We start from the raw sequence: 19,340 nt of genomic DNA, 5'->3' as shown, positions 1-19,340 counted from the left end.
CATTTAACTGGTTACCTGATTCTTAAACAAATTTAGACAATACAAAAATAAGGAGATGTGAATTAGTTGCCAATGAGATAGTCAAATTGCCAATGAGACAACTATCTAACAAAGGTCAAGGGGCAATGACGTAAACAACTACATGTCAATGTTACATTTGCATGTTGTCTTCTTCTACATATGTGTGCATGACAAAGTCCTTTGAAATTTGGGATAATTTTGTCGTTTAAGTGTTTCCAGGAATGGTGCCCAGAATTTTATGATCCTTTTTACGTAGTACATGTAAATGAATACTGTTTCTTAATCAGCAATTGAACTGATTGTTTTTTTCTTAAAGTTATGTACAACACACTGTTAACTGGCTTACAGATGAAGCAAAAAATTGTTATAAAATACTATTGAAAATAGTTGTGGAAAGAAGGCCTTAGATTTGCAGAAATGCAATCCAAAAAAATTAAGGGAAAGGAATGCCAATTTCAGGAAGCATGAACCTGCCAGTTATTATTGATGCAAGTGTCATCACATGTTCAATAAATATTACCTGAAAAATTAATTCCACTTTATCCATTTCTACTCCCATGAATTTAGCATTAACATCAAACACTCCAGGATCCTTAGTACCACTAATTTCAAACTGAACATTTTTAAATCTGAAAAAAGTAAGATGTTAAGAATACAGATCTAGTGCAATATTTTATAACTTTGAAATTTGCTCTGAAAGAGGTCATTATTCTCATGAATGAAAACAATTCTCCTTAAAAATACCCTACTTTTACCTTATTTTGAATCTACAGGGTACTTGATTTTTGTAAGGGCATTATATCTGCAGTTCTTTAAAAATGTGCTCCGTCTGCAGCAGCTGGATACGACCGCAGAGGTCGAACTCTGAACAGTTGGGGCAAGTATGGACACAATATTCAAGCTTGATACAGCTCTGAATTTGGATCGTGATTAAATATTTGACACATTATAGATTTCTGAAACAGAATAAATGTGTTCAGATAATTTAAAAATTTGAAATGGGACATTTAATCTACTTCATGGTCCAATATCCAAAATCTAATTCCATGGTTAGATTCAGCATATAAAAAAACCCATGAATTTCAAACAAAGTTTAATTTTGGACCCTTTGGACCAATTTGAAAACAGGGCCCAAAATGAAAAATCTGAATGCACAGTTAGATTCAGCATATCATAGAACCACCAGATTTCAGTTTTTGATGAAATTGAACAAAGTCTAATTTTGGACCCTTTGGACCTCAATGTAGACATATTTAAAAATGTCCAAATATCCAATATAGTAATGCATGGTAAACACCTCAAAAAATTCAAGACTTTATATTAATCCTCATTGAAATTGGTTAAAAGATTTGTATTTATTTTCAATTGAAGATATCTTGCTGTTGTGCAAACTTTGCTGTTGCGCAATACTTATTAATTCTGTTTACAAACTAAATATAATAATTTACACACCCTGTTTGGTGTGTATCTCCTGCCATATCAGAATTTGTTGTTTCTTTATATAGATCAGAAATAATTTATGTTAGAACCAGCTTAGCCAGTATTAGAAAAGTCTTGTTTTTGGTCCCTATGGCCTCTAGTTTCTTAACAATTAAAGCCACAAACCACAAAATTGACCACAACCTTATGTGTGTGGTAGGGAACCTTGTGGTACAATTTCATAGAGATCCATAGAATAATACTTTAGTATTTGTCCAGAAACCAGAAAAATCTTGTTCCTCTCCCCTCCCTTTTTGCCCCTTGTTCCTGAACAGTTTGAGCCATAACCCCCAAAGTCAAACCCAACCTTTCCTTTGTGGTATGGAACATTGTGTTTCAATTTCATAGAGATCCATACACTTATACTTAAGAAATTGTCCATTAACCAGAAAAAAAACCTTGTTTCTCCCCCCCCCCCCTTTTTTTTGCCCCTAATTCCTGAATGGTTTGAGCCATAACCCCCAAAGTCAATCCCAACCTTTCCTTTGTGGTATGGAATCTTGTGGTACAATTTCATAGAGATCCATACACTTATACACAAGTTATTGTCCTGAAACTAGAAAAATGCCTTTTTTGGTCCCTTTTTGACCCCTAATTCCTAAACAGTTGGGACCTTACCCCCAAAATAAATCCTAACCTTCCTTTTGTTCTATTGAACCTTGTGATTAAATTTCATAGAGATCCATTCACTTATACTAAAGTTATTGTCCGGAAACCAAATGTCTTCGGACGACGACGACATGATAGCAATATACGAACGCACATTTTTCGCGGTATAAAAATTACTGGTAGGAAGACCATATATATACATCAAAGCTTGTTTCACTATTACTAACAATAATGATTTATGGAAAAACCATGTTGGACTGTCACTAACCACTGATTTTCAGATACATCATCTCCAAGACCATTTAAGTACCTTCAGATTAGTAAGGAGTCACTCTGCCTCAAGTAATTACTGATGCATGAAAGATCTTTCTTCTCAAAGACAATCAATGAGTTTTCAGAGGAGCCTGCAAAAATTGCTCATCTCCTCAATTAGTTCAGTACTTATATATATATAATATATATATATATATATATATATATATATAACATTACTTATTCATATAAGGACCAACTTTCTCTAATACTTACTGATCTGCAAATAGTCCACCTGTGACCATTAAAGTAGTTGCTAAGTTATGAGATTTTATATCTGATGTGACTGGTCAAATATATGGAATTAAGATTTATTGGTATCTTGAGTAACCATGATATCAGTTGCATCAAAAATATATGTTGCTATCTTTGTTGGTACAATAGACATTATGCTAGCCCAGAGATTTTGCTAAATTTGAATTATTAACACTATTCAACAATATCTTTTTCTTTTGGGTGTATGAAGAGTCTTACTCTCAGTGTGTAATTTTGTTATTCTAAGTGTTATTATTCTTTTTAACACATTTACTTTTAAAATCACATTTTTTTAATATTTTGAAAAAAGGGCTAAACATAATTTTTTGACAAGAATGGCTTGTTATACATTATATTTAAATCTTTATTTTATTTATTTTTTTTTGGAAAAATGGACTTAACATCATTGTGACAAGAATGGCTTATACTGTGTCAAATTCTCATCATTTCAAGAAATATTATTGTAATTTCACATAAAGAATTGGTTGACCATTCTACTTTTTCAGTTTGTTCATGGGACTTGGTTGTAGCATAAGTTACTAATGTGCTGAATATAATTCATGACTGAAATCTCTTTTTTGTTGATCTTGTATTGCTAATTTTTCTATTCAGTATCTATATATCTAAATGCTAAATTAGGTAAAAATCATCATTAAAAGGCAATAACTCCTAAAAAGAGTTGACTGACAATTACGGCCTTGTTGACATACTTGTAGAAATTGTCCTGCAGATCATTTTTACCTTTTAAAGTTTCTTTCTACTTTAGTTTGCCAAGGCTCTGTGTTGAAGGCCATACTTTCACCGATAATAGCTTACTTTTACAAATTGTGACTTGGATGGAGAGTTGTCTCATTGGCACTCATACCACATCTTCTTATATCTATTCAAAATAATAGGCAACAAAAACAAAATGGGGAATGTGTCCATGGGACACAGATGATGCCCCCACTTGCATATAATGCTATAAAGGGATATAACTCAAGAATTGTAAAAGTGCACTACCCAAATTTGTACTTGATCTGCGTTTTGTGGTAATAAGCATTGTGTATACGTTTCATAACATTTAGTTGAGGCAAACTTAAGTTTCTGGGACGTACGGACGTATGTACAGACGGACAAGGGTAAAACTTAATGCCCCCTCCACTATGGCAGGGGCATAAAAAACCTACCTACCTACCCACCCCTACAAAGGGTAGGCAACATCAAACAAAGAATTTGTTAAAGGTGGCCTAATCCAAGAATTCAAGATTCGAAAAAATATTTAACTTGTGACCAAACGACACATTAATTCACAAATTCATCGTTATATGCGGTCAATGTGAAATTATCAAATTTATTTCACATGAAAAATTATCTATTTTCATTTCACTGGGAAATCATGGTAATTCATTGCAACCAATGTAATAATGGGCAATAACTCTTACAAGGAGTTTCGAACAATTTCGGCCAATTTGACTCAATTGTAGATCTTGTCTTGCTGATCATTTTTGCTGTTCAATTTTTTATCTATCTATTATTGTTTTCAAGATAAAAGACTAAAATGCAAAAATTCGTCAAAATTGTCATTTAAGGCCAATAACTCCTAAAAGGAGTTGACGGACAATTTACGCCATGACTGCTCATTTGTATTTTTTTTTTTAAACTTAACCAACAAGAACAGGCGCCCTTTGGGTCAGGGTAGCTAAAAATAAACAGTTAACACAGAAATATGTAATCTCCATGGAAATAAGACTTGCCAAAGATTAAACAATTGCATCCCAAATATCACGGACTTCACCTAATTACAAACTTGAACAAATTGTTGACACCACCGCTGCTTATTACAGCATGCCTAGGTCCCTCTACTACTTTATCAAGGCATGACAAAATTATATCAAAACTTCTTTGAACTTTTAGTTACAGTCAAACCTCGTTGTGTGGAAGTCGAAGGGAACGGACCAAAGTATTCGACTCATCCGAGATTGAGTTTGTCGTAAAAATTTGGAATGCATGAAATACGGTATGAGATTTGTGTAAACTAGATACAATGAACAGTGAAACTTTTTTCAGTATTACACTTATGGTTGTATATTCAATCTCCATTTTTGGTCCTTCACAATAATTAAACACACAAGTACAGATACAAATCATGCATAATAAAATCAATACTCTATACAAATATTTACTAAGGTCAGTCACTATAAATTATAAAATCACTTGCGAAACAGAATAAGTTCTAAACAGTCTCTGATGAGATCGTCTGCGTACATTAAATGATCATGAATTTATAATAATTGTCCTAATCCTTTCATGTATTGTATTTAATGAGTTTTAAATCTAACGATTCATTTAATCTTGGCTAGGGTCATTTAAATTCGTTTCGTTTTTAAATCATGTGAACAATGTTCAACACAACATTCCACTTGAACAATCAACAAAGGGAGGTGTTTTAAAATTACCGATCACCATAAACATGTCATTTTAACTGTTATATTAAATTGTTTCGCCGAGTGCAACTGGATACGACCGCAGAGGTCCAACCCTGAACAGTTGGGGCAAAAATGGACACAATATTCGCGCTTGATACAGGTCTGAATTTGGGATTGTAATTAAATATTTAACACATAATAGGTTTCTGACACAGAATAACTGTAGTCAAAGAATTTAGAATTGGTTATATGATTTGGAATTATATTCAATTTTTTGCTTTTGTGCAATACATTATGCTGTTGCGAATTGACCACCCCCCCCCCCCCCCCCCCCCCTCCACAATTTTTTTTTTGCAAAAAAAAAATATTTGAAGAAATTTTCTTTTTAATTTCTGAAATCTGAATTGAGAAAAAATTGTCCCCACCCCCTTTTACCAAAAAAAAAATTCTTTCCCTCAAGATATGGTCAGTCATAATCTCAATTCAAATTTTCAAAGGAGTTTGCAACCATAATAACCCATTTAAATACATCATAAAAGTCTTAAAATAGAATAAAAATGACATACATAATCATTGCTAAAATTAATAATCCTTAATCAGCATTTTTAAATAGTAACTTCTAAAAATAAACATTTTCCAGTGGCAGTACAAATTTCCCCGACCATCATCCTGGATGGCCTCTTATTACAAGACCTACCTATTGTATTTATTGTTAACTTGTTCTCGTCCTGAACATGCATATAATTTAAAAGCAGTGTAAGGGAGGTAATCCAAACATAACATTGTACTTTTTTTTAATTGTCCATTAACCAGGAAACTCTTGTTTTTCCCCCTTTTTTGCCCCTTTTTCCTAAACGGTTTGAATCATAACCCCCCAAAGCCAATCCTAACCATCCCTTTGTGGTATGGAAACTTGTGGTATAATTTCAAAGAGATCCATACACCGTTCCACAAGTTATTGTCTGGAAACTAGAAAAATGCTTATTTGGGCCCCTAATTCCTAAACTGTTAGGACTATAACCCCCAAAATCAATCCCAACTTTCCTTTTGTAAACCTTGTGTTTAAACTTCATAGATTTCTATTTACATTTACTTAAGTTATTGTCCGGAAACCAAATGTCTTCTGAAGACGAAGACGACAACGACTAGGTGATACCAATATATGACCACTTTTGCGGTCGTATAAAAACAAGTATGTTTACTCAGCTTTAATCTCTTTTGAAAATGATTAGGTTACATAGGAAGAACACCCGATTTGAATTTTTATCATTAGGTCTGCTTCTTTAAATTTTTTTTACATGTTCGAACTTCAAGACATCGGGGTCAATTACATTAGTTTTACATTGACGGGACTATAAAATTTACTCGACTTATCTGAAGATTTGAATCAATCCAGTTCGACTCATCAGAGGTAATTATGCATTGATCAAATGTGAATTTTACCTGGACCGAGTAATTACTTCAACTCATCTGAGTTTTCAATACAACCGAGTTCGACACAACGAGGTTCGACTGTATTTATAAGTAATCCTATCAACAGGATTCACTTGATTATATGATAACTTTGTCCCAAATACCTCAAAAAGTGAACATTAAGTATGAAACAGCATTTAAGTTAAAAACTGAATATAAAGTTTAAACTCAAAAGAAGCACAAACTTTCAAAATTTTTAAGCAACAGTTTTTACTTGTGCATTGGTGTCATCTATGTTTGTGCTGATGTCATTGGTTTCCCAAACTAGAGGCTCTTTGAGCCTGTGCCGCTCACCTTGGTTAATGTGCATATTCAACAAAGGACACTCTCCAACATTGTAGACGAGAATAGAATTCATGACAAAAATCTCTGTTTTGTTGATCTTGTATTGCTGATCATTTGGTCTGTTTAGTGTCCCTGTATCTTCTTTAGTTTTTGCTCAAAGCACAAAAGAGGGTAAAAAAAAAATCCTCATTTAAGGGCAATCACTCCTATAGAGTGACAATCTACTACCTATATTGGCAAAATTTGACTTGTTAGTAGATCTTGTCTTGCTGATCATTTTTGCTTATTTAAGTTTCTATCTATCTATTATATTTTTTTTTAAGATATAAGGCAAAAATGCAAAAAATTGGTAAAAATCATCATCAAAAGGCAATATGGATGATTTCAACCATGTAAACTTATTTGTAGAACTTGTCTTGCTGATCATTTTTGCAATTTATGTTCTATCTATTATACTTTTCAAGATAATAGGCAATAAAATGCTCCACAGGGCGCAGCTTGATACGACCGCAGAGGTCGAACCCTGAACAGTTGGGGCAAGTATGGACACAATATTCAAGCTTGATACAGCTCTGAATTTGGATTGTGATTAAATATTTGACACAGCATAGGTTTCTGACACAGAATGAATGTGGTCTAAGAACTTAAAAATTTTAAATTGGACATTCACCTATTATGGTCCAATATCCAAAATCTAAATACATGGTTAGATTCAGCATATCAAAGAACCCCAAGAATTCACTTTTTGATGAAATCAAACAAAGATTAATTTTGGACCATTATGACCTCAATGTGGACAAAGTTGATAACGGGGACCAAAAATCAAAAATCTAAATGCATGGTTAGATTCAGCATATCAAAGAACCCCATATATTCAATTTTTGTTGAAATCAAACAAAGTTTAATTTTGGACCCCGATTTGGACCAACTTGAAAACTGGGCCCATAATCAAAAATCTAAATACATGTTAAGAATCAACATATCAAAGAACCCTAAAAATTAAATTTTTGTTAAAATCAAACTAAGTTTAATTTTGGGCCCTTTGGACCTTAATGTAGACCAATTTGAAAACGGAACCAAAAATTAAGAATCTAAATACACGGTTAGATTCGGCATATCAAAGAACCCCAATAATTCAATTTTTGATGAAATGAAACAAAGTTAAATTTTGGACCCTTTGGACCTCAATGTGGACCAATTTAAAAACGGGGCCCAAAATCCAAAAACTTAATACACGATTAGATTCAGCATATTAAAGAACCCCAAGAATTCAAGAATAAAACCCCATTGAAATTGATCAAGAAAAATGCAATTTATACGAAGTATCTTCTTTTGCACAATACTGTGCAATTGAATATTTCTTGCTATTGCGCAATACTGTACAATTGACAATTTCTTGCTATTGCGCAATATTGTGCTATTGGATATTTCTTGCTATTGCGCAATACTGTGCAATTGAAGATTTCTTGTTATTGCGCAATACTGTGCAATTGAAGATTTCTTGCTATTGTGCAATACTGTGCAATTGAAAATTTCTTGCTATTGCACAATACTTATTATATAATAATTTACACATCCTGTTTGGTGTGTATCTCCTACCATATCATTATTATTTGCTTTTAAATATTAATCAGAAATAACCAACTTAAAATGGAAAATTTTAAAAGAAAAAAAAAAAGGAAAAGAAGAAAAAAAAAAGAAAAAAAAAAAATCCTCCCCCCCCAAATTTTTTGAAACCCCTTATGATTCATCACCCCCAAACTCAATCCCAGCCTTCCCTTTGTGGTATGGTACCTTGCAGTACAATTTCAGAGAGATCCATACACTTGAACACAAGTTATTGTCTGGAAACTAGAAAAATGCTTATTTTTGGCCCCTTTTTGGCCCCCAATTCCTAAACGTTTAGGGCAATTACCCCCAAACTCAATTCCAGCTTTCCCTTTGTGATATGGAACCTTGTAGTACAATTTCAGAAATATCCAAACACTTACACACAAGTTATTGTCATGAAACTAGAAAAATGCTTGTTTTTTTGCCCCTTTTTTGGCCCCTAATTCCTAAACTTTTGAGGCAATTACCCCCAAAATCAATTACAGCCTTCCCTTTGTGATAAGGAACCTTGTGGTACAATGTCAGAGAGATCCATACACTTACACACAAGTTATTGTCTGGAAGTTACAAAAATGCTTATTTTTGGCCCCTTTTTCCTTAACTGTTGGTACCATAACCCCCAAAATCAATCCCAACCTTCCTTTCGTGGTATTGAACCTTATGGTAAAATTTCATGGAGATCCATTCACTTAAACTAAAGTTAGAGTGCGAAAACCAATGTGTCTTCGGACGACGCCAGATGACGATGACGACGACGACGACGCCAACGCCAACGTCATACCAATATACAACCAAAAAATTTTTAATTTTTGCGGTCGTATAAAAATGAAAATAAAAATGGTAAAATACGTCATTTAAGGGCAATTACTCTTATAAGAAGTCATGTGACAGTTTTGACGTATACGAACAATGGTAGAGCACAACATTCTGAACATTTCTGATCGTGTTAAATTTTCTCTTTTTATAACGATTTCCAAAATAATAGACAAAACTTGCATTTTACCCCTATGTTCTTTTTTAAGCCATGTCGGCCATCTTAGTTGGCAGGAGGGGTCATCAGACACATTTTTTAAACTAGATACCCCAATGATGATTGTGGCCAAGCTTGTTTAAATTTGGCCCAGTAGTTTCAGAGGAGAAGATTTTTGTAAAAGTTGATGACAGACCCCAAGTGATGAGAAAAGCTCACCTGGCCCAAAGGGGCCAGGTGAGCTAAAAATCTAGTTTGATAATAAGCAGGGAGTTTTAGGCTTACAAAATAGATAAAACTTACTAGAATTGAAAATGTTAAATTACACTGTACATGTATATGCAAAATAGATTCTTCTGATATGATTTCCAATGAGACAACTTTCCACAAGAGACCAAATGACACAGAAATTAGCAACTATAGGTCACCGTACGGCCTTCAACAATGAGTAAAACCCATTCCGCATAGTCACCTATAAAAGGCCCTGAAATGACAAATGTAAAACAATAGTTTTGTTTCAAAGACAAAGGTACAAAGACCTTCTTTTTCCAGAATTACCTTTTTGTAGCAAGAACATCTAATCTCATTTCTGGAAATTTAACCATGTACAATATGTACTTAATGTTTTCATTGAAGGCAGACCATCTCAAATACTTACTGATTTGTAGGGAGACCTTCTATCTCAAGGACTATTCCCTTCTCATACAATTTAGCACCGCTATATTTTAACTTCTCATGGTGTTCCTTATCATCAGCATCTCCACGTTTAAATAATCCTCTCGACTTTCTGTAACTGAAATATAAAAACTTTCCTTTTTAATATATACTAATAATCAATGTTCCATATGAGTGGGATTATAAAGATAGTACAAAAATGTTCATGAAATTTTTCTCTGTAGATTTGCTGTAAATATGAAAATGGTAGATGAGCAATCTTAAAGAGACAAGCTTTCAGTAATAGATGACAGAAAGGACAATTTGGCCACAGGAATTGGACAAGGGGCTCTTTAATGTCTCTCACCTTAATCTTTGTGCATCTTCAAAATGGCCACTCTCCAACATTATAGACTAGAATATATATTCATGACTAAAATTCTCTATTTTGTTGATTATTTTTGTTGTTTACCGTTTTTCTCTACTAGTTTGTGCCAAAAATTAAAAAATTGGTAAACAATCATCATCATTTAATGTCAATAACTCCTAAAAGGAGTGAACTGACACTTTTAGCAATTTGACTTATTTGTAGATCTGGTCTTGTTGATTATTTTTGCTGTTTGAAGTTTCTCTTTTGCTACTCTAGTTTTTGCCCAAAATGCTTAAAAAGGGTAAAACTCCTAATCTTAGTGCAATAACTCCTATACAGAGATGACTGAAGATTTCTGCTATGTTTGCTTAAAATAAAAGAAGAATGTGTCCAAAGACATGAATGCCACCGCTCAAGATTTGCAATTTTCCAATTTAAACAAGGGCATAACTCTTGAGCAGTAAGTGACTTGCTGCTCAGATTCGAACCCTGTCTGACCATTTTCAATCACAGCATTGTGTATGAGTTTCATAAAAGTTGGAAAAGAAGAAAACTCACAGTGCAGAAATGAAAATTGGAAGGACAGATGGTCAAGGGTAATACCTAATGCCCCCATTGCCTACTGCGGGTGCATAAAAAGATCTTGTCTTGCCATTTAAAGTTTTTTCTATTTCTATTATAGTTTTCAGGGCAATAGGCAAAATTGAAATCATAATTGAAGGGCAGTAACTCATATAAGGAGTTGTCTGCCAGTTTTGGTTCAAATCAACAGTAGTTAGATCTCATCTTCTTAATATTTCTGCCCCAAGTCAAATATTGTCTTCATCTTTAACAGTTTCCAAGACCTGCATTTTACCCCTATGTTATATTTTTACTCTTGGTGGCCATGTTGATCACCGGACAAAATTTTAATCTAGATCCCATAAAGGATGATTGTGGCCATTTTTGGTTTTATTTGGTCCAGCAGTTTCAGAGGAGAAGGTTTTCCCGTTTGAATGGTTTTACATTAGTAATTTTTGGGGCCCTTTATAGCTTGCTGTTCAGTGTGAGCCAAGGCTCCCTGTTGAAGACCGTACTTTGACCTATAATGGTTTACTTTTATAAATTTTGACTTGGATGGAGAGTTGTCTCATTGGCACTCATACCACATCTTGACAGATGAAGATGACAGACAACAGACGACTGTTATCAAGTGATAGCAATTTCAAATTTTGAACCAAAAAGTAGTTAAATTCTTCAACACTTTCAAAATTATGATAATTTCACTGATAAATGAAAAGAATATAATCTAGACACTTAAGTGTGGAATGTCACTTGCGATGTCACTAAATGTACAAGGTCATAACCATGTACTGACATATTTGACAAAAAATGGCAAATTTACACATAGCTTTTCGACAAAATAAATATGATCAAAGGCTTAACTTAAAAAGATATTTTCCCAAAATTAACTTCTTGTCTTTTTATTATTTTCATATATTAGTTCCTTTAAAAAGTTGACAATTTGATAAGATGAATATACAACTTACGTTGACAAGTTGACCGTTCCACAGGTCCATTCGACCTGTCAACTTGTCATCTTTAGTTGTATTTTCATCTTATCAAATTGTCAACCTGTCGACCAGTCAACTTTAATTTGCAATTTTAAATAGCTGAAATGTCAACCAGTCAACCTGTCCACTTATTAAGATATAAAAAGTAATAAAATATTCAAATTGTAATTTAAATATAAACATAAGAAAAAAATAATGCGTATTAATTTTATTAGCGTATACACAAATATTAATAAACCGGAAGTACATATGCATATACTCCAATTGAGCCCCATTTTCTTCATTGTAATATTTTACAAGTTCCTTATCAATTTTACCAGCCATAAAAATCTTACTTCTTGTGAAAATTTGAAAGCTATTTAACACAACATTAAACTGCAAAATGAAAAATACCAGTATCCTGAGTAGGCAAAGTCACCAGCTATGCAACACTTTTAAATAGACTTTTTCAATACTTACTTGCTTTTTTTTTGTAAATTATCTATACAGGTCTTGACATATCTGTTGTAATAGTCTATCTGTGATTCATAAAATTTCCTCTTTTCTTGTAAACCTTTTAAGGTTTGTTTGATCTTCATAAGTTCTTGTTTACGTTGGTTCCTATATCTCCTTTGATTCCTTATATCCTGAAACAGAAAGACGATTTTCAAGAGAATGCTAGATATTAATAAAATGCTCCACTGGGCACAGCTTGATACGACCGCAGAGGTCGAACCCTGAACAGTTGGGGCAAGTATGGACACAACATTCAAGCTTGATACAGCACTGAATTTGGATTGTGATCAAATATTTGACATAGCACAGGTTTCTGACACAGAATGAATGTGGTCTAAGAACTTAAAAATTTTTAATTTACCTATTCAAACCATATCATTATTATTTGCTTTTATATATAAACCAGAAATAACCAATTTAATATGGAAAATTTTAAAGAAAAAAAAATCCCCCTCCCCAATTTTTTTAACCCCCTTATGATTCATCACCCCCAAACTCAATCCCAGCCTTCCCTTTGTGGTATGGTACCTGCAGTACAATTTCAGAGAGATACATACACTTAAACACAAGTTATTGTCTGGAAACTAGAAAAATGCTTGTTTTTTGGCCCCTTTTTGGCCCCAAATTCCTAAACGTTTAGGGCAATTACCCCAAAACTCAAACCCAGCTTTTCCTTTGTGATATGGAACCTTGTAGTACAATTTCATAAAGATCCATAAACTTACACACAAGTAATTGTCATGAAACTAGAAAAATGCTTGTTTTTTGCCCCTTTTTTGGCCCCTAATTCCTAACATTTTGAGGCAATTACCCCCAAAATCAATCCCAGCATTCCCTTTGTGGTATGGTACCTTGCAGTACAATTTCAGAGAGATCCATACACTTGAACACAAGTTATTGTCTGGAAACTAGAAAAATGCTTATTTTTGGCCCCTTTTTCCTAATTGTTTTGTGTAATTACCCCCAAACTCAATTCCAGCTTTCCCTTTGTGATATGGAACCTTGTAGTACAATTTCAGAAAGATCCATACACTTACACACAAGTTATTGTCATGAAACTAGAAAAATGCTTGTTTTTTGTCCCTTTTTTGGCCCCTAATTCCTAACATTTTGAGGCAATTACCCCCAAAATCAATCCCAGCATTCCCTGTGTGATATGGAACCTTGTGGTACAATGTCAGAGAGATCCATACACTAACACACAAGTTATGTCTGGAAGTTACAAAAATGCTTATCCCAACCTTCCTTTTGTGGTATTGAACCTTATGGTAAAATTTCATAGAGATCCATTCACTTAAACTAAAGTTAGAGTGCGAAAACCAATGTGTCTTCGTACGACGACGCCAACGTCATACCAATATACGACCGCAAAAAAATTTTGCGGTCGTATAAAAATATAAACAATATTTACAATGAATTGACTGTAAGTGTAGCCAATCTGATAATAGTTTAACCAAATTGCATTTAGTAATATTCAACAAAACTGAGCAAATTAGTAAACTACTTTATTCAACTGCTACAGCAAGACTATGGCAAGTAGTGCAAGATCAAACTGTTAAACTCTTAGAATTATTTCTTTTATTTTGATCAGGTGGTGAATTATGTGTAAAGTCAGATGATTCAGGAGTTTCATATAACTAATTTGCTATTAATTTGTTATTAATTTTAATAAAAAATAATTCAAAACATGTGATGTTTTTTTCTTTTCTAACAGTTTAGCTATGTAAAAATTGATATAAAAAACAAGAATCTATCCATAGTACACAGGTGCCCCACTCGCACTATCATTTTCTATGTTTAGTGGACCTTGAAATTGGGGTAAAAACTCTAATTTGGCATTAAAATTAGAAAGATCATAACATAGGGAACATGTGTACTAAGTTTCAAGTTGATTGGACTTCAACTTCATCAGAAACTACCTGGACCAAAAACTTTAACATGAAGCGGGACAGACAGACGGACGGACGGACGAACGAACGCACAGACTGAAAAACATAGGTGGGGCATAAAAACAGCATGCAGGAATATTTTTATTGACATACAATATTAATCTGTATACAAAATACAAGGTAACTCTTCTAAATTCTGAAATATAATGTTTTATGCAAATAGTTCACTCCATTGCTGAGCCAACTCATACTCTTGTCATATTGGTTGCTAGTAGCCTAGACTAGGCTAGACGAAAATGGAGAAATGATACTAGTTACTATTAAAAATTATTTTTAAATTTTTATATGAAAAAAGCATTTGAAAGACATCTTCTAAACTTAAGAAAATTCTAATATGTTTGATAAAAATGTACAGATTTCAAGTGTGTACATTTTGAACAGTTCAATGGTAACTTGCTGAATCAATGAAAATTGAACTTGTCGACCGGCACTGTTTGATAATAATGTTGCCAAGTTATAAGGCCAAAATAGAGATGGAATTAAAAGTTACAGAATTTCAGCATGTATAATTCACAGGTTTTTACTCTAAATTTCAAATTGCCAGGCAGGCAGGAATGCAGGTTATACTGTACTTCAAGCAAAAATATGAAAAAATGTCAATTACATGATGTTATTTAAGTTCTTCACCATGTTTGTCTTTTGACATAAAGTAGAGGGCACTCTATTTCTTTTCAAATCCTTGAATCTTTTTAACTATTTGTCTAATTGAAATCATTATGAAGTTTTATTAAACAAGAGTGCACATGATAAATTGTCTCAACTGCTTTACTGACTATAATTGGTTTAATGTTGAAAGTCTCAAAGATGAAGGTTTTACTACAAGTATCACATAAACTTAACATTATCAATGATCCATGACATAACATCAAGATCATATAAACCCTGCCAGACAGACATGTACACCTTACAATCATTCCATACACCAAATATAGTTGACCTTTTGCTTTTAGTATCAAAGAAACAGACCAAACCAGGAGATCAAAACATTTACCAATGCTCCATGAAAATGAGGTCAAGGTAAGATGATACAAACCAGACAGACAGACCTTACAATCATTCCATACGTTGCAAGGAACCCACATACCAACTATAGGTAACAGGATTGTGCCTGATATTCATATGATGAAGACATAATCTTTCAATCAGTTTAATTGAAGTCTGGAGCTGGCATGTCAGTTAACTGCTAGTAGTCTGTTGTTATTTATGTATTATTGTCATTTTGTTTAATTTTCTTTGGTTACATCTTCTGACATCAGACTCGGACTTCTCTTGAACTGAATTTTAATGTGCGTATTGTTATACGTTTACTTTTCTACATTGGCTAGAGGTATAGGGGGAGGGTTGAGATCTCATAAACATGTTTAACCCCGCCGCATTTTTGCGCCTGTCCCAAGTCAGGAGCCTCTAGCCTTAGTTAGTCTTGTATTATTTTTAATTATAGTTTCTTGTGTACAATTTGGAGATTAGTATGGCGTTCATTATCACTGAACTAGTATATATATTTGTTAAGGGGCCAGCTGAAGGACGCCTCTGGGTGCGGGAATTTCTCGCTGCATTGAAGACCTGTTGGTGACCTTCTGCTGTTGTCTGTTCTATGGTCGGGTTGTTGTCTCTTTGACACATTCCCCATTTCCATTCTCAATTTTATAGTTACCATATAACTCAAACATTAGAAATTCACCTCACAAAAAAAACTATCCATTTTTTGTCAAGCAGATGCTGAACCATGAAAATGGAAGTTTAGGACAATGGACATACAACAGACAGCAACTTCGCAACATGAAGCATCATGGTCTTTTACCCTCTAAAATATAAAGCTTTATACAAATAGTTTACATGACCACTGTTGTGGGAATGTAATCCCTATATCTGCAACTTTTGTTGCAGGCAAGATAAAATTCAAGTATTTTAGGATATCTATAAAATGAACTGTGTCAGTACAAATGTCTTTTTTCTTGTCATAGCATCTGAATAAACATAGGAAGATGTGGTATGAGTGCCAATGAGACAACTCTCCATCCAAGTTACAATTAATAAAAGTAAACCATTATAGGTCAAGGAAGTCTGCCGTACAATATGTAAAGTAATGAACCTAACTGATTATTTGTTTGGATTTGGCGTTTTAGACAGCTGTCAATGTTTTGTTTTAGCCTAAAGTCTTTCAAATATGTGATGAACAAATCAAACAGAAGATTACATAACTACAACATTATTTTACTTTGGAGAGTAATACTTTAATGCAATATCTATAAATATAGATTTCTACGCACTCCGGATGTGGTCTAGAATCATTTATTTATTTTTTTCAAATTTATTTCTGACACAGGTAAGCAGAATTTTCCAAGTAAATACAGTAAACAACCACTTTATTTGAACTTTGGTCGATAGTTGTCTCATTGGCAATCATACCTCATCTCCTAATTTTTATATATACAACTTGAAACTTAACAAAGTGAAAAAAAAGTTTAGGTCCTGAATTCCCATGGTGAAAAAGGTTGTGCAAATAATACATCAATACAGATTGTATACGATTTTTGAAGATATCATTCTAAAAGTTCAGACTGACAGAGGCTATAACCGAAATGTCTCTTGGAGTTTAAAAACAGGTTTGTTTTTTATATGTTCACTTCTCTTCTTCTAATGAATAAAAGATGCAAGGGTATAAGCCAATTACCATGTATATAGGTATACATACCTGAGCAATCATATTGATTATATCCTGATAGTTATTTTTCCTTGTAACTACTTGCTCTAATTCTAAAGTCTGTAAATTCTTGGTAATCTTTGTTTTCATAATGCTTAATGGCATTCTGAAATAGAAAAATAGATTTCATTTCGATGTTCATTAATAAGATCTCATTCCATTGCAGGGTTTCCTTATTTTTTCTTTTGAAACCCAGGTCTTTTCAAGGAGTTTTTATAGGAAAATCTCACTTTTTTTAGTTCAGTTATTGATGATGATTTGTTAATAAAGATCATGAGTGCTATAGTTTTAACATAATTTGAAGTCTTCATAATATGTCAATCCTAAAAACAACAAATTAAATATCATTATTAAAACCATGTTACCATTGAAACATACATTTTCATTTCTCTTTTTTGGTTCAGAGAAAGGACATAAGAAAATTGTATAGGTTAGTAACCTACAACACTGTTCTAAATATCTGCTAAAATATGGCTATTAATATACAGTTATGTATCTTTTTGCATTTTAGCCATTGAGAGTTTAGAAGTAAGCTTGCAAAAAAAATTTGAGCCAAACAAGACATTTTTCAATTTTATTTTTAATGTTTTTTGTTTTTGTTTTTCTTTTATCTTTGTAACAATTAAAAGGCAATCACGCTAATAATTATTTACTGACATGAAATCAATAACTTTGTTCTTGGATATAGACATGATAGATTCTGTGAAATGATATTAACTTGCAAATTGACAGTTCTGATAATGGACAGTGTATCATTTGAAGTGTGCAACATCAACAAACTTTCATTCACACTTTCTTCCCACGTTATTTCACAAGTATATACTTAAGATGAACATAAGATAAAAAGTATGAATAATATTTTTATCATTTTGAAAATTTGAGGTGTAATCAAATTTCACGTCTGACTACATGTACACTTGTACTTGTGTAAAGAATATTGTTTGTCATTTCTCAAAAACCTTTCCAATGTTATCATTTGACCATTTGAAATATATCTTTTATAAATTTTTTTTTTTTTACTGAAATAAATACAAATCAGTGAAATGTGATCAATGTCCAGTACAAAAAACTTACATGTGAGGTCAACAGGTAAATCTCAGCTGTTGGACAACTTATTAACTTGGATTATATTAATGAGAGGATATTTGATTATGGCTTGCTTTTAGAGTAATTATCCCACATCCCTTTTATGATCTGATAAGTTTGCTTCTGCTAGAGAAAATGTCTTTTATTTTTTCTTCTGAACTATGTTAATAAAGAGCTATGCCATGAGCGCATGATACGCTGGTCACCCTTTCAGCTCATCTATCTGCTTCAAATGAAGTTATTCGATCAACTAGAAATACTGTGAGCACTGCTAAACTAGACCCCCCCCTCCCCAAAAAAAAAACAAAAACAAAAACAATATGTGCATATTCAACAAAGCACACTCTCCAACATTGTAGACGAGAATAGAATTCATGACAAAAATCTGTTTTGTTGATCTAGTATTGCTGGTCATTTAGTCTGTTTAGTTTCTCTCTATCTTCTTTAGTTTTTGCTCAAAACATAAAAGAGGGTAAAAACAAATCCTCATTTAAGGGCAATCACTCCTATTAAGAGTGACAGTCTACTAACTATATCGGCAAAATTTGACTTGTTAGTAGATCTTGCTTTGCTGATAATTTTTGTGATTTAAAGTGTCTATTTATCTATTAGAATTTTTATCATGTAAGGCAAAACGCCAAAAAAATGGTAAAAATCGTTATCAAAGGGCAATAACTCCAATTTTCTTCATTGTAGATCTTGTCTTGCTAATCATTTTTGCTTATTCAAGTTTCTATCTATCTATTATAAGTTTTTAAGATAAAAGGCAAAAACGCAAAAAATTGGTAAAGATTGTCATCAAAGGGCAATAACTCTAATAAGGAGTCGACTGACGATTTCGACAATGTTACTTGTTTCTAGAAAATTGTTCAATACATGTTTGAGTCATAGTCAGAAATCTGAAAAAAAACCAGTTTTTTTAAGAATAAAATCCCATAACTCAAAGGAAAATCTAAAATTCATAAATAGCGAAAGGGAGCTTACGTCAATAGATATAAACAATTCATCAAAATTTCATGAAAATTGGTGAAAGAGTTTTAGAGTTATTGTCCAAATTGTTGACGCCGGATGGACGGACAGAGGTATACCATAATACTTCCCATAAA

The 19,340-nt window shown here is 32.9% G+C and overlaps 1 protein-coding gene and 1 long non-coding RNA gene across 2 annotated transcripts in view; one reads left to right on the top strand and one right to left on the bottom strand.

Moving 5' to 3' along the window:
• The window catches only part of LOC127733112 (ras GTPase-activating-like protein IQGAP1), a 231,346-nt gene that overhangs the window by 3,188 nt on the left and 208,818 nt on the right, over positions 1-19,340 (bottom strand). Inside the window, exons 39-42 of the mRNA XM_052242397.1 lie at positions 17,140-17,254; positions 12,460-12,626; positions 10,082-10,216; positions 542-650 (exon numbers count right to left, since the gene is read on the bottom strand). Of these exons, the coding sequence (XP_052098357.1) occupies positions 542-650; positions 10,082-10,216; positions 12,460-12,626; positions 17,140-17,254 (526 nt within the window). The remainder of the gene's footprint in view (positions 1-541; positions 651-10,081; positions 10,217-12,459; positions 12,627-17,139; positions 17,255-19,340) is intronic.
• The window catches only part of LOC127733198 (uncharacterized), a 116,357-nt gene continuing 104,426 nt past the window's right edge, over positions 7,410-19,340 (top strand). The window contains exon 1 of the long non-coding RNA XR_007996896.1: positions 7,410-7,453. This is a non-coding gene — a long non-coding RNA (uncharacterized LOC127733198). The remainder of the gene's footprint in view (positions 7,454-19,340) is intronic.

Source organism: Mytilus californianus, unplaced genomic scaffold (assembly GCF_021869535.1).
Source record: "Mytilus californianus isolate M0D057914Y unplaced genomic scaffold, xbMytCali1.0.p SCAF_3, whole genome shotgun sequence".
In the NCBI taxonomy this organism is placed as follows: domain Eukaryota; kingdom Metazoa; phylum Mollusca; class Bivalvia; order Mytilida; family Mytilidae; genus Mytilus; species Mytilus californianus.
The sequence above is the reverse complement of the archived record's forward strand: the minus strand, read 5'-3'. Positions and strand labels throughout refer to the sequence as shown.